We start from the raw sequence: 18,175 nt of genomic DNA on the forward strand, positions 1-18,175 counted from the left end.
ATATATATATATATATATATATATATATATATATATATATATATATATATATATATATATATATATATATATATATATATATATATATATATATATATATATATATATATATATATATATATATATATATATATATATATATATATATATATATATATATATATATATATATATATATATATATATATATATATATATATATATATATATATATAGGCAAATGGTACAGCACATTAGCACAGCCGGCAGGACTTTCCGAATTCCTAACTTTGCGTATGCGATGGTTATTCCATAACGAAACAGTCTGATCTAAGTCAGTTTGCAATAACGTGAGATATGAAAAACGCAGGCAATCTAGGTGGTAATCAATGCTCGTGTCTAGCGTACCTTCGTCACACAAATCTTTAAAGTAATTTATCCAATAGTTACAGCGGTTTTTCCTGACTTGGCACCACCAAGATTCTATGCACTGATTTCTAGTGGAAGGACCATGTCGAAAGCTTTTTTCACCCGAAGAATCATCTTCGCCATCTTTTCGAAAGAATCATTGTATCCCACCCACAACTACATTCTCTGACCCGCGATCAGCTCGAATGCAACGAGAAGTTGATTGCAGGCGCGTGACACACTTTAGGAAATAAGCATCAATTAATTTAGGATTATTATTACTTGCGCCGACATTTAGCCATAGTATTTTTCAACTTTAGCCATCAATTGCACAATGGATTGCAAATCCGAATGGCTTTAACTTGTCATAACCATCCATGTGGCAAACAAAGTTAGGACCACAGGAAAAATATTTCCGTCTTTTAAAACGATGCTTACTTCTTTCCTCAAACCGGGATCCATAGCCTTCATAGCCATGAGCATGGTTTCTCGATCTACGTTGAAGCCATCAGATACCCAAATCCTTCCCCTGAGCCAGAAATTTGTCTTTCGATAGCAATCAATACCGAATTTGTAGTGGATGGTTTGTATCGCCCAAACAGATTCATACTTCTTAATACGTGGTTGAGTTGTCTGATCCCAATGTGCACATCATGTTTTGTAAATAAAAATGTTCTGATTTCTTCATAAGATAATCCATCTAAAAAGTACTGTCTGATCAAGCACTTGGTTGATTTACTGATAACCCTTCCAAGGATCTGAAATTGAAACTCAAAATAAGGTATAACTTTTATAACGACCAAGTCGCAACTAAATAGCACGAGAGTTTAAAATATTGTTTTACCTCCAAAGAATCACATCTTTACTTGAAGCTTTACTTGAATCTAGGCGATTACTAATAAGAATCACTTGGTGGTGGGGTTTTAATTGTGTTGAACCAGTATCATTGGTAATTCGTTGTGTTTAGTCAAAGTGGTGTTCCATAGTGTTGAGTTGAATCAATCACACTAATTTAGCGTTGCGTTACAAACAGAAAGAACTATTGCGAAGATAACCTACAGGTTAGTCTTATATATATATATTAATATTCAACAAAGGCCCCCACGTTCCCCTGTAGTATTTACCAGCACTAGCGCATGCGCCCAAACACAAAATCACGTGGAAGGCGTTTAAATGGCGGCATAACTAGCAGCGACAGTTATAACTGGCGGCATAACTAGCGGCGACAGCTACAACTAGCGGCGACAGTTATAACTAGCGGCGACAGTTATAACTGGCGGCATAAATAGCGGCGACACTTATAACTGGCGGCATAAATAGCGGCAAGTTATAACTAGCGGCGACACCTATAACTAGCGGCATAACTAGCGGCGACAGTTATAACTGGCGGCATAACTAGCGCCGCCAGTTAGGAATTAAAAAAAAATGTTGTATTAAAAATGTCATATATATGGGCCACCGTATGTATCAGACCGGGCATAGATTTTATGCAATGAAATTTCACGAAGCGAATTGACCGGCGAATTGTATCTGAGCATGGGCAGTTTTGTAGGGAATAATAGACAATAACCATGGACAATAACATTGTATATATTATTTATGTTTCAGATGAACATTGCATAATTATGACGCAAATGGTTTGATTCCTATCTATTTTGTTTGTTTTGATTTTGCATCGAAATATTCGCCTCGCTGAAAAGTAGAAACAGTTCCTACTTTTTCGCGGCTAAAGGTTTCGCTGCTAGTTTTAGACCAATCAGAACGCGGTTAACCAATGTAAACAATGAATGTGGCGTCTAATTTATTTTTCGTTAAAATTAAAAAGCGAATTCGCCATCAAATTCGCCGTTCAATTCGCTTCGTGAAATTCCCCCCTTTAGGATTGATAAAATATAGAGAAAATAGTGACTTGGAAAAATGAGAGATTCTGATAAGTAGAAGCGTAGTCAAAAAGTCAAAAAAATGGCCTCTGGTACAAAGACTAATCAAACTTTATTCGAACTACTGACCTTATTTGACATAATAATAATAATAATAATAATAATAATAATAATAATAATAATGATAAATATTTAAAGTGGCTAGCCCAAAAAATCACAAAAACCTATAGTTAGTGGATTGTTTCCACTGGGGGCCACTAGAACAAAAAAGAAACAAAAAATGATAAACCTTAGACTGCCTCATCTCAATCAAACATAGTAACATTTATAATCTGTGAAAATTGAAAAGAAAAAGAATAAAAAACAAAGATTAAAAAGTTAAAAAGTGATCTCTATTAGAATTTGCGAAATACATTAGAGATGGAAGTCTTAAACGAAAGCAGACTTCCATCACAGGTCACTTGGTCTGGAAGATTATTCCACACTTTTGCATCTCTAAATGGGAAGGCTTTTTTGCCAAATTCCGTGTTGACCAAGGGAAGTGTGAACCTGTTTTTTGAAGCTCCTCTTGTTTGATGATTATGACAGTTTTTTGTCAAAAGGAATTTTGAGCGCATGTAATCAGGAGCAATGAGATGGGACATTTTTAAGCCCTTCCCATTTCTAATTGCCTCAAAATCAAAGTTTTCATCAATAGTAATATTGATGTTGTCCGGAATTTCGTCACCAAATGACTCCTCATTAGCAAGGGGCAAATTACGAGAAAGACGGGGACTGCAAACGAAAAACAGTTTATCTTCAGGAGTCTTCATAAATTGTTGATATTTTTTATCAGAAATACGCTCATATTTTTTATGAGCCCATAGTCCACACTCGTCACAAGAAAGTGCTTTGTGTGTTTTTGCCACAGGTTTTAAGCATGAAGAACAGGGATACTTAACAGGACCTGAGTTGAGGCAGATGTCCCCTGACAAGAGGATAAAAAAATAGAAATACTTGTGCCTGCTTGGCTTAAGTTTTGATAAAGCCAATTGGAGAGAGAGCTGGCTTTCAGAAACTCTATTGCAGGCATTAAGTGAAGAGATAGAAAAGAAACTCCTATCTAGTCGACTCATTTTGTTGTTGTTGGGTGAGCTACTTTTGAACGAAGGTTTTGTAGCTAGCTAGCTATTGATTGCTCAAAAATACAACGAACACAAAAATCAGTTTTAGCGTAAATATGGGGTTTCCTACCTGAGTAAAGTTAATTTTAAGTCGTAGGGAGATCTTTATACGGTTATGTGCTCTTCCAAAACTATGTTTGAAGGATCTGAGGCAAGCCCATTTCCTTACGATGTTACACAGAAGGAGCAGCAGGAAGCCACAACACAGCAAAGCTACCATATTAGATGATAGATGGGTAAAAAACTGACTGGGATAAAAACAATTTATTAACAAAAAGCATAATTTAAAAACTAACAAAACAACAAATTAAAGAAATGAAAAGATATAAATGAAGTAGAGAAGGCAGTACAATATGTAAAAATCAAAAAGGACTAGCTGTCAAAGGAGGAGCTTTAGTCTTCTTTTTTCTTTCTTCGACTTAGTGCGCCAAGACCGGAGCGTTTTAGATACGTCCGACCTCAACGAGTATGGCATTCCAAAGTCACATTAATACAGTTATCTTAAGATAACAAATGTTATCTTAAGATAACTCTATTAATGTGACTTTGGAATGCGTGCATATTCACATTAATGTCCTGATTGTAAGATAACTCGAGTAATCTTAAGATAACATATTAATGTGATAATTATATCTTTACTTTGTAGTTATCTTGAGATTAGAGATGTTATTAATACAATTTGACGATATTTTTGCTAACTTAAGATAACTCGTGTTATCTAAAGATAGCATTATCTTCGTTCCAAACGCGTTAAATTACGCAATAAAAAACAATTACAGCGTTGAAGTGTCAACTTCGTTCCCAGTTAGTTTTACATTATAAGCGCGAAACTTTACCATGTGCGTTGCGATTTTGCGTGTAAAAATTTTCAAGTAAAAAGAGTGTCTACTCTCGTATTACGCAAGAATTAAGTAAAATTAAAATAAAAAAGGACATAGTTTTAGAAGATACAAGGCATTTCAGTAATTTTTTTCCCGAAATTTTGTAATGTATAAATTTTCAAAATAGTCATTCTATTTGTGCCTTCAAATTTATTTGGTTAGGATAGAGGTTTCACTTCTCCCGTTAACCCTAAACTCATCTTTTGCAATGCGAAGTATGGCTTTTTAACCATCATATACTTAGAAATATTTTTGATACAATTATCAATTGTGCTGGGGGAAGATAAATACGTACTTTCGTACATTGAGAGTAGTCTAACCAGAGACATCTTTAATGAGTTATCATAACAACTCATTTGCTTTGCCTTTAAAATGAGCTGTTTGTTTGTTTCACCTATAACAGACAAGAATGATGTTGCCATGGATTCAGATGATGGTTCTTTGCCAGACAAGATAATGAACAACTGACTATTGTTAATCATCAATGGCAAATATCCTGTCAACAAAAAGCCATGCACAAGAATCATGCCAACTGCCTTTAGCTGAGCATCTGTTAGCACAGGTTCAGGTTGAACAGTAAAATACTTTTGATTTTCTCCTTTTAAGTATTGTTCTGAAAATTTTATCCAAAATGAGGAAAAAAATTCTTTAGTCAAGCCATCAAGGTCATGACCTTCTTCATCCAAAAATTTTATGAAAACTTTACAGTCTAAAATAGAAGTATCTTGGTATTGCTCAATTGCATCTGCAACAAGGTTAGACCTGTCTATTAAGAGCTGTTGTTCTGAATCCAGCGCGAGTAGGAGAGTTTTTCTGTCAACCTCAAATTGGTTTAAGTTATTTCTTGAAAAACTTGGTAAAAGTTGAGACAAAGGGTTTTCTTGAAAAGGACCATTTAACCTTGGTGCAATAACTGTTTCAAGTTCTTCTGAAGTCCTTAAATTAGTTTGACTTGCAAGTATTGGGCTGATTGCATTAGTACTAACAGTTGACCTTGAAACATTAGTAGTTAAAGCTGATGTTGAAGGCTGAGTTGCACGATGAGTCAAAACAGACTGTAAAGGTTGAAGTGCATAATCAGAAGACAGTGTAGTGGTATTGAACCTCCTATAAGATTCCTGCAGTGTGCGAGTTTCAATAGTACTGGCTCCATGTTCTGGAAACTCATTAGCATTGGCCACAATAAGGGTTCCCGTGTATTTTTTGGTTTTAATATCCGATGGCTTAGTGATATTAACCTTTCGGTACACTCCACCAGTTAAAAGTGTAAAAAATCCATAATTTTGTGCTAAATGAGGAAACAGCTCGTGTAACAATTCATCGAATTGTTCTTCATTTAAGTGAATACTAATTGACATCTTTTTAATTTTTCTTGTAACAATGTCATAACATGGTCTGGCAAATCCTATAACAAATAAAAAGGAAGGTAGTAAAGTTTCCAAATACGTGTCTATATGCATTTAATTACACAAAAAATATTAAAATAAAAAATACCATATCCACTGTCAAAATGTCTTTTTACTAGGTCGCTGTTTCCTTTACCATATTTTGGTTTGGCAGATGCGCAGGGAAGATGATATAACTTAATATAGATTGATGACACTTCAGGACCTGGTTTTGCTGTTCTTTTTCTCTTTGTACCTAAAACAAATTGGATTTGACATTCTTCTGGATATTTAGAATAAGTCACTAAAAATGTTAGTTAATTTACAAAAATTACTTTTGTGCTGGTATGTAAAATTTCTTAAATTTTGAATTTCTGTTTCAGCAGTTGCAACTTCGACCAATTCATCAAAATTTGGTGGTAAGATATTATCCAATCTTGTTCTAAAAATAAAAATGTCTGAATCAAATGCATAAACCTAAAAAATATGTTACTTAGGTGGAAATTTAAGTTTTTTCCTAATAACATTCGCAGGCCATTTATATATCATTACAAGACACTTACATGGTTGAACTAGATTGAGAAGTAGAAGTTGTGGTAGCAGGTGAAAAGATGTGTCTTGCCATTGCTTGTCTAAGAAAGAAAGACATTTTTAAAAAACCACACTTGCACACAGCCTGTTGTGAGCTAACAATATTATAATTACCTAGGTAAAACAACAGATGAATTGGTTGTAATTGTTGAAGATTGTACAGATCTTGATATACTTGACCTTGTAGGTTGTCTAAAACAAATGTAAGTGGTAAAAAGCTGCCACATTTCACAAACTTTGCATGTTGTGAGCCTACAATATTATAATTACCTAGGTAAACCAACAGATGAATTGGTTGTAACTGTTGAAGATTGTACAGATCTTGATATACTTGACCTTGTAGGTTGTCTAAAACAAATGTAAGTGGTAAAAAATTGCCACACTTTACAAACCTTACATATTTTAGGCTAAAATATTATAATTACCTAGGTAAAACAACAGATGAATTGGTTGTAATTGTTGAAGATTGTAAAAATCTCGATGTACTTGATCTTGTAGGTAAAACAACAGATGAATTGGTTGTAATTGTTGAAGATTGTAAAAATCTCGATGTACTTGACCTTGTAGGTTGTTTAAAACAAATGTAAGTGGTAAAAAGCTGCCACATTTCACAAACTTTGCATGTTGTGAGCCTACAATATTATAATTACCTAGGTAAAACAACAAATGAGTTGGTTGTAATTGTTGAAGATTGTAAAAATCTCGATGTACTTGATCTTGTAGGTAAAACAACAGATGAATTGGTTGTAATTGTTGAAGATTGTAAAAATCTCGATGTACTTGACCTTGTAGGTTGTTTAAAACAAATGTAAGTGGTAAAAAGCTGCCACATTTCACAAACTTTGCATGTTGTGAGCCTACAATATTATAATTACCTAGGTAAAACAACAAATGAGTTGGTTGTAATTGTTGAAGATTGTAAAAATCTCGATGTACTTGATCTTGTAGGTAAAACAACAGATGAATTGGTTGTAATTGTTGAAGATTGTAAAAATCTCGATGTACTTGATCTTGTAGGTTGTCTAAAACAAATGTAAGTGGTAAAAAATTGCCACACTTTACAAACCTTACATATTTTAGGCTAAAATATTATAATGACCTAGGTAAAACAACAGATGAATTAGTTGTGAATGCTGAAGATTGTACGAATCTTGTGCTTGTGTTTGATCTGATAGGTTGTCTAAAACGAATGTAAGTGGTATAAATTGCCACATTTTACAAATCTAGCATGCTACAAGTCTAAATCAATATAACCACCTAGTCGAGCCAACTGATGAAATTGATGTAACTCTGGAATATGGTACATATCTTGATGTTGTTGTTTCTGTAGTTCTCCTGTAAGAAAATGCATAACTAATGCTTTACACAAGCTGTCATAAAAACTTCACCTAATACAGCATTCACTATGTCCACTCACACAATGCTTAGAAAAAAGAAACATTAACTGACGGACATAACTGCAGGGGATGGTAAGGACTTGGAAAAATCTCTGTTGTTTATGAATAAATTTCAAATAACTTTTTGGCATCAAATTAAACCAGAATAAATATTTTTGTTGTACTAAGATATACTAAGCATGGGTGTAATACAACAATTTAATTGCATATGCCTGACGTCTTAAAAAGCTCATAAAAGATATAAAATAAATTATTACCTTGGTATCATGGGTGGAAACATCAGTGTAGTCTCAGACGTTGACACAACAGGACTATAAGAAATAAAAACATATCAACTAATGTTAGCAGTTGGCAAACATAGGCTGCTTTTCAATAAAACATCCTTGCCAGAAGCTTGCAACACATTTAGGATCTGAACATGCACAAAATATAATAAAGATAAAGAATATATTGGAACATATATATTGTTAATGGGTATAACTTTATTAGAATGGTTAAACACACAGAAAACAGAAGAACATCAACACACATGGTAAATATTTTTCCTTTTTTCGAGTCAAGAAAAAACAAATAGACATTTTTTTTTATAAGAAACAAGTTTATAAGAAACCTACATGTAGAATCTTCAAAAATTAAGAAACTTTTACTGCTACATTCTATGTCTATTTCTTAAGTAAGAAACTTGTTTCTAACTAATTCTTACAATTAATTGAAGAAGATGTGTTACAATCATCACTTTGAGACTTTGAAATGAAAAATGCTTTATTTTTTATTTTAAAACCAACTAGTCCAAAGATTAAAGAAACTTTTAGAACTAGCTATTTATTTGATATAAGAAACCCTTATTTCACTGGGAAAATTAAGAAACTAAATAAGAAACTTTTGGAACTAAAAACATGGAATTTCAGCCTACAAATAAGAAACTTTTAAAACTAGGCCAGGTTTCTTATAAAAAAAACATGTACTAAGAGAATCACAAGTCATGACTGGTGGCATCGTGGTAAAGTGCTCACTTCCAGTGCAAAAGGGCTTTGGTCCAAACCCCTGCCAAGTGGTGCCGCAGATTAGTGGTTATAGCTCTCGTACTCTGTGAGGGAGACCGGGGTTCGATTCCTCTTGATGGCGATTCAACATGGGTGAGTGAATGTTACCATAGTCCTGGGTTAACCCAAGCCATGTGAGGGAAATTGGGGAGATGGCTCCATGTGTGGGCCATTGTATGTTGCCGGGAATTGTCTAGTAGAGCGCGGGCCCTAATTGGGTCTGCGTAGCTCAAAACGAGCATTAAATACTCTAGGACTCTCCATCTAAGCCATGGCCCCTCCTGGAAATAATATATCCCTCAATATTAGTGAGGCTACCCATGTAAAATATGCACATCTATCTATCTAAGTTATACTAGAGACTGTAAAAGTGTGAATCAATTTTTTCTGCTTATCGCTGAGAATAAGATTGATATCTCGCACGACCTTGCTCAAATGGAAGCTTTAAAAGCCTTAGGACCCCCTTCGCAGAACCCTCATTGATAGCAGTACCAATAGGGACTGAAGACGCTATCCTGGGTAAATAATAAATAAATAATAATAGGTAAGATTCATCAAAAGAAAATGAAGTTCTTCTAGAAAATCAAAATTCAATACAACTTGACATGAAATCAACTCTTTTTGACAAAAAAAGTTTGGCATGTTTCCAAACACATTCAATTTAAGCTTTAGCTACCTCACACGAAAAAAAATAAGTTGCTTTTATGGACATTTAAAAGTTCTTGTTGGACATACTTGACACTATGGGTCAAAGTCAAAACGTGTCTCAGCTAGCTTTTTAAGGCAATCTTCGATGAGAATGTTTCCAAGAAACAGCTTTAGCTAGGTATATAGCTTAGCTACATCAATGAAGTTAATAAAAAAATTAGAAACAACTTACTCCAAATTCATTAACCTATCTATCATAGCAGATGTATCAGATAAAGCAGGAAGCACGATTTCGTCGGACGAACTGTTTATAAAAAAGGAAGACATATTTTAAAAAATAACTAACGAGCAGCATAGGCAGTACTTTCATTTACTTGTTACTGTTTTTGTCTTGTTTTGCACGTGCTTTTTACAAAGCCATGAGGTTCGTTGTTAAGGTCTGGACATATGTACCAGGTAATCGTTAATTCTCTAGAAATTAACCAAGCTGGGCAACATACCGTACTTCCCGCGTGTTTAAGTTTAAAACGCGTTTTTGTTTCGCATAGTTCTTGAGTAATCTCCAGTTTTCTCGTAATCTTAAGATAACTTTAGTTATCTTAAGATAACTTTAACATCAAAGGTAGAAAAGTCGTTAATGTTACCATGATCAAGAAATCTTACAATATTTCTCTGATAATTTGTTATCTTAAGATTACTCGAGTTATCTTACAATCAGAACATTAATGTGAATATGCACGCATTCCAAAGTCACATTAATAGAGTTATCTTAAGATAACATTTGTTATCTTAAGATAACTGTATTAATGTGACTTTGGAGTGCCATAAACGAGAGCTAAGCACATTCATTTCCCTGCCGGACGGTCCGTGAATTGGAGACCTAATGACAACGGTAGGCACTATAACCAGGGATCAAGTCGGAGGCGAATCTTTTATAAATTAAATTCTTCGAGTTACTCGTCAAAATCCGTCAAAGAACTTCATTGTTGTGTTCTTTACCTTCAAAGAGCTCTCCACCACTCGTTACCAAATCAGAGGGGTTAACAAATAAAAAAGGAGATAATGATTTTACGTCTTAATTTTTATTTTCGACTTTTTTTTTTCCTCAACGCAAGCTTTACAAAAATATTTTTTGTTTCTTGATTTAAAAATTATTGGTGGGATATTTTCGCATTTTTGATGAAACCACTGTAAACATTTCGAACATTCGGCCATGTCATCTGCGTTTTCTTCGTCGTAGGGTAGATAGATAGATAGATGTGCACATTTTACATGGCTAGCCTCACAAATATCGAGGGATATACCCTGTCTATTATTTCCAGGAGGGGCCATGGCGTAGATGGAGAGTCCTAGAGTATTTAATGCTCATTTTGAGCCACGCAGACCCAATTAGAGCCCGCGCTCTACTAGACAACTCCCGGCAACATCCAACGGCCCACACAGTGTGCCATCTTCCCAATTTCCCCCACATGGCTTGGGTTAACCCGGGGCTATGGTAACATTCACTCGCCCATGTTGAATCGCCGTCAAGAGGAATCGGACCCCGGTCACCCGCACAGAGTACGAGAGCTATAACCACTAATCTACGGCGCCACCAGGGCATGCGAAAACTGCAGTACAACTAAATAGCCAAAATTTTGATTTCGCATCTTAAAGATCTTAATGTTTTTTCTTCAGGAAAAGGAAGCATTTTTTCTTGATGCAAACACATAAGTAGATGCGGACGCAATCTTTTACGATCGTAAACTACTTTAGTTGGATCACCCCCCAAAGCAAGAATTGTTGCAAACGCAATGGCGTATAGTCCACAATCCACAGAATTTTTTTGTTGCTGGACGGAACATATCTCTACCCTTATTTCCGGATCTGCTGTGTGGCAGAATAATGCTATTTGGCACGCAACGCTGGGTGTGATGTTACCACTACTTAAGCTATCATAAACATTACACGAATTGTTATGATTTTTAGTGTTCCCTACACAAATCCAATGCAGTGCACCAGTGTGAAGGATTTGTATAAAAAGCTTATTTGACACAACTAATTCTTCACGTTTAGGGATACCGAGACACGTGTCGAAGAAGCCATCGTATTGGGAAAATTGTGCTGCAAGATGTTGCTGTGCCAAGTTAATAGATTCGTCAGTTAACATCTGGTTATTTATAATTTAGGAAAGCGGATAAATCATGCTTGCCTTTCTTGCGTCTTTCCTCTTATTGTTTTGAACTTTACTTTTGTCTGCTCCGTGCACGCAATCTAACGCCTCCATACCCAAAACGAGAAATGGTGTACCAGTAAAAAATATTTGTTGGTTGTCAGACTTTTTGACCTCAAACATGATCCTATGACCTTTTATATCAACATCTAAACACATTAAAGTCCAACATTAATCGCAAAATTTGTCACTTCAGAGTATTACAGATAAGTATTACTTGTAAACCAACCTGGAGAACAAAAACCGCTTTTTTTATGGTAAATCGAATAGTTCGTTCCAGTTTCAATCTCGTATTTTTCTATAATTCTTTTTGCTTCTTCCAAGGAATCCGCACGAACACACTTGTCTAAAATTAAATAAATTACATATATCACTTCGTGCTTTAACTGATTCTTCAACAGAATTCATGAATGGTCTTACCTGACAAGCTTGACATTTGATTTTCTGTGTCGTTATTTTCCTCGTCATTGCTACCTTTCTCTCTTTTTTTGTCGTGTCGTCTTGAATGTCGTCTTCGGTGCCATCTCCGACATCGCTCTCTTCGCTGCTTGAGATAAAAGTCCCATCTAGGTTTAAAATAAAAAAATAGTACACCAATAAAACTTACTAAAATAAGTTTAAATTATAATCAGGCATTTCTTAAACTTACTCGCTTTTTCAATATCTTTTCTCTTTCTTTTTTCTCTTTTATTTTCTTTGTTTTCAGAGGTTTGTTTAAAATTTTATCACTATGATGAAATAAAGTTACAACGTAACTAAAAACACTTATTTATATCTTTTTCCCTTCACCTTACAAAATGTTTCCATTATTTTACAGGTCATCAATATTAAAGCACTCATTTGCCGCACATTTATTACAATCTTACTATTTTTTAGTTACGAGAAAATATTGATATCTTACTTACATAACTGCTCGATTAAAAAGCGGTGAATCTTCGAAGTCCTCATCTTCGCTGGATGAAATAATTCCTTTTCTGGAATAAGCTAAATTTAAATATGTTTGTGCACGCCAAAAATGTTTTGAGTTTGCGACAATATTTTCATGTTATAATAATTCTTGCTTCTTTAATATAAAAACAAAATATAAAAGTTTTCTTACCCATGTTAAATGTCATTTTAATTCACAGTACTTTCCTTTTTAAATTAACCACCAATTTCGAGAGAATGTTTTTAAAATCAGCAGAAATTAAAAACGTACGAAATTTTCAAAATAAAACCACGTGTTTTATTTATGTGACTTAGTGTTTTGATATTTTCCCGGGGCGTTCAAAACATTTTTACTCGCTTATTGGACTATCGAGACCATCAGGTTAACTCGCCAAAATTATTTTGTATAAGACCTCCGACTTGACCCCTGGTTATAGTGCCTACCAAAACACCAATGACAACACGTACTCCGAGAAACATGGTAGCCGCCCTACTATCAGAAGAATACACTTCTTGAACCAACAAGCAGACTAGACACGTAAAGGACGATTCAACATTAGAAAAGTGTTTTATTTGACGATATAGTGCTATGATATGGATCCTCCACAAGAATATATGGGTTATCAACAAGGTAAAATTTCATTAGTTAGCTCTGCTGTAAATATTAGCTGCATTGATCAGGGCTGACTAGTTCAAAATTTCCTGACCATTTTTAACGCCTTAAAAGTCAAGGAAACTTTTAAACATTCTGTTACAGTATAAATAAACTACACCTCTTAATTAGGTTGTTCTGACCTATATTGCCAAAGGTATCATTTACAACTTTTATGAATATTATGTCAATCAAGTTATCCATCTACACTCGTTAATTATCGGTAGCTAGCTAGCAATTCCGTACAAAAAAATGAATTTTTAAACAATGCTGTTCATTGGAAAGAGCTCTATGAGACAAAAAAAATGAGAGGTCACTCAACTCTCTACGATAACTGGTTCAAAAGTTATTAATGGTTGAATATCCTGGAAATTGACCAAAATTTGACAATTGGGTATACAATTTATAGCTGGAGATTTTGGCAACAATGGCACCATTTTAATGGTTTATTTTAGGGGAAATAGGTGTATATTAAAAACATCATTACTCAGACTCTGTTCGTGATGGAGATTTGAAATTTGCATATAGTCAAATATATTATTAAGCTTACTGAAAATTATTTTATTTTTCAAAATGGCCAAAAATAGCAACTAATAAAGACATATTTTGGGTGGATTTTGGGTGGATTAATGTGATAAACAAGTCAATTTTCTGTGTAAAAACGGATTCTTTTAGTTGAACTTGATCATTTTGTTTAAATTTTACGAAAAAAAATAAAGGAGTGATGTCACATTCATTCACTTACTCACCTCTGAAGTGATCGGACGTGTTTTCATCCGTGTTTATCCAAGTGTACTCATGCACTAGAAAGCTCGAAGACAGCCTTTGCTAATATAACGGAAGTATTATTTTTTATTTCTTTAACTTACATTGAAATGGCTTATGCTTTAACTAAAACTGATTTAAAGTCTATGAAAAAAGATGAACTGATTGAAAAGTTTCTTGACATACAGACAGAGAGAGATGCATTGAAGGAAATACATGATAAATTAGACGCCATTAATTCTAAATTTGAAGCACTTAATAGCGACATAGCGATTTCGCAGAATGTTACTTCCCTTCTCTGCAAAAGAGTAAGGGAACTTGAAAAAAGATGCGGTATGTCAGAACAGTATTCCAGGCGTGAATGTTTGGAGTTAGTGGGTATTCCGGAATCTGTTTCCCATGATTTACTTGAAGATAAAGTTTTAGATATTTTCAGTTCAATTAATGTAAATATTCAAAGTGTGAACGTAGAAGCCTGTCACCGCATCAAACTATAATGTGCAATCCATACTTTCTAATAAAAAAAAACTTAAAGATATTGATTCAACAAAGTTTGGTTTTGATGGCGGTACCAAATTATATATAAATGAAAGTTTGTGTGGGATGTACCGTGGTCTCTGGTCGAGATGTAAAAAACTTTACAATAACGGTGATATCTCTGGCTTTTGGACTTCAAATGGAACAGTGAAGGTTAAAATTAATGAAGATGGCATCGTAAATTCAATTTTACATGATACTGATTTACAAGAATTGTTTCCAAATATTAATATTAGTGAACTTCTTGATTGATTTTTTTTTCATGTTTTATTTGTCGAGTTTCGCGCCATTTTTGTTCTCTGTTCTTTGTTTGGATAAAAAGGCGTATTTTTATTTTATTTTTTTTCCCGCCGCCTTTTCCATATATATTTATAGTATTCTAGTATGTTGTGCCTACCGAGATCATACTTTATCTTATGATCGGTGTACCGTAAATTTAGTTGTTATTATGAATCCTAAACATGGCTGTCTTTTATCGGACGTTCCAGCATATATATTTTCCAATCTAATTTGGTTTGTTTCTTATAGCCTAACATTTGTTTCATTCGATAGATAATTCTGATATCTATTGCACATTGTTGCTGTCTCATGTGGTGTATATATCGATTGAATTGAATTCCCAAGAGGGGGCGGGTTCTCTCGCCTCCCTGTTGGGTATTATACATCCCAACATCATTTCCTGTTATTAACTTTTAAACTGTTGTTTTATTTATTTATTTTAGCAACTGGCTAATTCTGCTTTTAGTGTTTTTGAGTTTTACTGACTCTGCCTTTCCTCCTCTCGTTTGTTGTTTAGGGAAGGGGAAAGCCTATAGAGTCTGGTAAATAAACTTTTGTATATACTATAGTTTTTTGTTTTATGTCATTTTTGTTTTCTCTCTATATTTATGATAAATTATCCGTGTGGAATATGTGGGAAGTCTGTAAACTGTAATCAAAAGGCAATTCAGTGTGATATTTGTGATTTCTGGATTCATAATAAATGTAATGGTCTCAACGTCAAGGATTATGAATCTCTTCAAAATTCTACCCAGAAATGGTTTTGCTGTAAATGTAATAATGAAATTCTCCCCTTTGGGATAAAAGCTTCCCCTCTAGTCTACGACAAGTCACTTTCTTCCCTTGAAATCAAAACATTTCTTACAAAGCTTAATACTCTTAAAATCAATGACATCCCTGAAATCATGGGTGGTGTCAACTGCAAATATTATGATCCAAATGAATTCACTGACCTTCAAGTTACTTCTCATAAATTCTCCCTTTTTCATATGAATATTGCATCTCTGTCAAAACATCTTGATGAATTGAAGGTTCTATTACAACAACTTGGGCATGACTTCAGTATTATTGGTATCACTGAAACTAAATTCCAGATTAATGTCCCTCCTATTAATTGTGATCTACCTGGTTACTCCTTCACACACACGCCTACTGAAGGTGAAAAAGGTGGTGCTCTGTTGTATGTTTCTAATCACTTGCAATTTATTGAACGTCTTGATCTTGATACACTTGCATACAAAAGCAGTGAACTTAAATCTTAATTCATTGAAATTATACAGGCTAAAGATAAAAACATGATTGTAGGATGCATTTATAGACACCCCTCAATGTCTGTTGATGAGTTCAACAACCAATTTTTAATGCCCCTTCTTGAGAAAGTGTCTTCTGAAAATAAGCCAATCTTTCTCCTTGGTAATTTTAATATTGACCTTCTAATGTCCGAATCGTTTAAAGAAGTTTCTGATTATATTAATATTACCTCCCAGTTTAATTTAATGCCTCATATAATTTTGCCCACAAGAGTCACTGAATCTACCAGCACAATTATAGATAATATTTATTTTAACTCTGCCAAGTGGGATACTTTGTCTGGTAATATTATTAATTCAATATCTGATCATTTCCCCCAGTTCTTGGTGTTAAGAGATTTGTCTGCTGTCAATCCGGCTCATGTATCTAATGATATTTATGCTCGTAACTGGAAAAAATTCAGTCATGATGCCTTTCGCACTGAACTACAATATACGGATTGGGATGCTATACTTCAACTAAGCACAGATGATCCCAATGTATCGTTTAATAATTTTTACAACAGTTTCAACAGTCTTTTGGATAAATACGCTCCATTAAAAACGACTTGTAATAAAAAAAGTAGAAAAAAATCCAATCCTTGGATTACTAATGGTATCCTTACCTCTATTACTAAAAGAGACCTTCTTCATAAACGTTTTTTAAGAGAAAAAGATCCATATTTTAAGTCTCTCTTGTTAGAGCGTTTCAAAAAGTACCGCAATAAAATTGTAACTCTGTGTAGATTGAGCAAGAGTAATTTTTTCAATAAATATTTTAGTGATAACCAAAAAAATATTGGCAACATTTGGAAAGGTGTTAAAAATATAATTTCTGTTCGTTCTTCTGCTTCTGCTTCTCCAACCTGTATGAACATTGATAACTTACTTGTCACTGATCCAGTGACAATTGCTAGCTCTTTTAATAATTATTTTTCATCAATTGCTGACAATATAAGAATGGGCATCCCATTCACATCAAAACATTTCTCTTCCTTCTTAAAAGATTCTGTTCCTAATTCAATGTTTCTTTCACCAACTGATGATATTGAAGTTCTCCATTGTATTTCTTCCTTGGACCTTGGTAAATCTTCTGGGCCAGCATTCCTGCCCAAATTTTTTCTACTGTTAAAACTGAATTATCCGTTCCACTCTCTAAACTTATAAATTTGTCTTTTACTTCAGGCATTTTTCCTTCTAATTTAAAAACTGCCAGGGTTATCCCTATTCATAAAAAAGGATCCAAATTGGAACTTACAAATTATCGACCTATATCCTTACTTTCAAACATTGATAAGATATTTGAAAAACTTATATATAAACGGGTGTATGGGTTTCTTGAAGCTAACAATGTCCTGTATAAGCAACAATTTGGTTTCAGAAAAAATTACTCAACCTGTCAATCACTAATGAATATCTCTCAAAAAATTATTGATGCTCTTGATAAAGGAAATTATGCATGTGGAGTGTTTATTGATCTCCAGAAGGCTTTTGATATTGTTGACCATGAAATTCTGCTTACAAAGCTTCATCATTATGGAATTCGAGGTAATGCTCTCTCTTTATTTAGGTCCTACTTAATAGGTCGTCAACAATTTGTGTCTTTAAATGGAGCTAGATCAGCAAATAATCTTACCAGACATGGTGTCCCTCAAGGCTCTGTTTTAGGACCACTTTTATTTTTAATTTATATAAACGACTTAAATTGTGCAATTAACTATTCTATGGTACACCACTTTGCTGATGATACAAACCTCCTGCATTTCAGTGACTCTTTGAAACAACTGACCAAACAAATGAATTTAGCAGGGAATTCCATGAGACGCGTGCGATCGCACGCGCACGCGCCCACACACGTGCAACAGCTATTCAGGCGTGCGATTCATCGCACGCGTTAATTACGCTCTTTACTCTCGTAAAATAAAAAAAATTAACGAAGGAATTATAAAAGTTGATTTTCTACAGCGTAGTTAATGTCGCCGTTTAAGGCTATGCTTTAAGCATTTAACTATTAAAAACTGTATTCCAAATATCAATCGTTGTACATCGACAGCTTCAACTGTATCATTAAAAACAGTTAATAACCACTTGTGGTTAAATTAAATTTTTTTAAAAACGTTAATTAAACGCCTTTTTTTC

At 34.0% G+C, this 18,175-nt stretch overlaps 3 protein-coding genes across 5 annotated transcripts in view; 1 reads left to right on the top strand and 2 right to left on the bottom strand.

Annotated features, from left to right (window-relative positions):
* Nucleotides 1–4,420: 4,420 nt before the first annotated feature.
* LOC130657278 (uncharacterized) lies at nucleotides 4,421–10,000 on the bottom strand. Of its 3 annotated transcripts, XM_057460259.1 has the most exons (11): nucleotides 9,876–10,000; nucleotides 9,608–9,679; nucleotides 7,942–7,995; nucleotides 7,545–7,622; nucleotides 7,387–7,467; nucleotides 6,558–6,635; nucleotides 6,402–6,479; nucleotides 6,260–6,328; nucleotides 6,032–6,138; nucleotides 5,806–5,952; nucleotides 4,421–5,716 (listed from the first exon to the last, which is right to left on the bottom strand). In XM_057460259.1, exons 2-11 carry the CDS (start codon nucleotides 9,631–9,633, stop codon nucleotides 4,470–4,472), a joined length of 1,965 nt encoding a protein of 654 aa, XP_057316242.1. In that variant the 5' UTR covers nucleotides 9,634–9,679; nucleotides 9,876–10,000; the 3' UTR covers nucleotides 4,421–4,469. The 3 variants fall into 3 exon arrangements, with proteins under 3 accessions (XP_057316242.1, XP_057316241.1, XP_057316243.1); XM_057460258.1 differs by having other exon boundaries at nucleotides 9,608–9,983; XM_057460260.1 differs by lacking the exons at nucleotides 7,387–7,467; nucleotides 7,545–7,622; nucleotides 7,942–7,995; nucleotides 9,608–9,679; nucleotides 9,876–10,000 and adding an exon at nucleotides 6,713–7,031.
* Nucleotides 10,001–10,617: 617 nt separating this feature from the next.
* Nucleotides 10,618–12,791, bottom strand: LOC130657284 (uncharacterized). Its single transcript, XM_057460265.1, has 4 exons — nucleotides 12,493–12,791; nucleotides 12,008–12,315; nucleotides 11,817–11,933; nucleotides 10,618–11,736 (listed from the first exon to the last, which is right to left on the bottom strand). Exons 2-4 carry the CDS (start codon nucleotides 12,021–12,023, stop codon nucleotides 11,540–11,542), a joined length of 330 nt encoding a protein of 109 aa, XP_057316248.1. The 5' UTR covers nucleotides 12,024–12,315; nucleotides 12,493–12,791; the 3' UTR covers nucleotides 10,618–11,539.
* A 133-nt stretch (nucleotides 12,792–12,924) lies between these two features.
* LOC130657281 (protein YIF1B-A-like) overlaps nucleotides 12,925–18,175 on the top strand; it is a 31,253-nt gene continuing 26,002 nt past the window's right edge. The window contains exon 1 of the mRNA XM_057460263.1: nucleotides 12,925–13,145. Within this exon, the coding sequence (XP_057316246.1) occupies nucleotides 13,109–13,145 (37 nt within the window). The 5' untranslated portion in view covers nucleotides 12,925–13,108. The remainder of the gene's footprint in view (nucleotides 13,146–18,175) is intronic.

Source organism: Hydractinia symbiolongicarpus, chromosome 9 (genome assembly GCF_029227915.1).
Source record: "Hydractinia symbiolongicarpus strain clone_291-10 chromosome 9, HSymV2.1, whole genome shotgun sequence".
Classification (NCBI taxonomy): Eukaryota; Metazoa; Cnidaria; class Hydrozoa; order Anthoathecata; family Hydractiniidae; genus Hydractinia; species Hydractinia symbiolongicarpus.

Bases quoted from the DNA above. Each gene is read 5' to 3' on its own strand.
- LOC130657284 (XM_057460265.1), bottom strand. The intron at 11,737-11,816 runs GTTGGTTTACAA...TAATGTGTTTAG, and splicing joins AAGCGGTTTTTGTTCTCCAG to ATGTTGATATAAAAGGTCAT.
- LOC130657278 (XM_057460258.1), bottom strand. From the start codon at position 9,702: ATGTCTTCCTTTTTTATAAACAGTTCGTCCGACGAAATCGTGCTTCCT. The intron at 7,996-9,607 runs GTAAGTTGTTTC...TATTTCTTATAG, and splicing joins GATAGGTTAATGAATTTGGA to TCCTGTTGTGTCAACGTCTG. The intron at 5,953-6,031 runs GTAATTTTTGTA...AATTTGTTTTAG, and splicing joins TTTTACATACCAGCACAAAA to GTACAAAGAGAAAAAGAACA.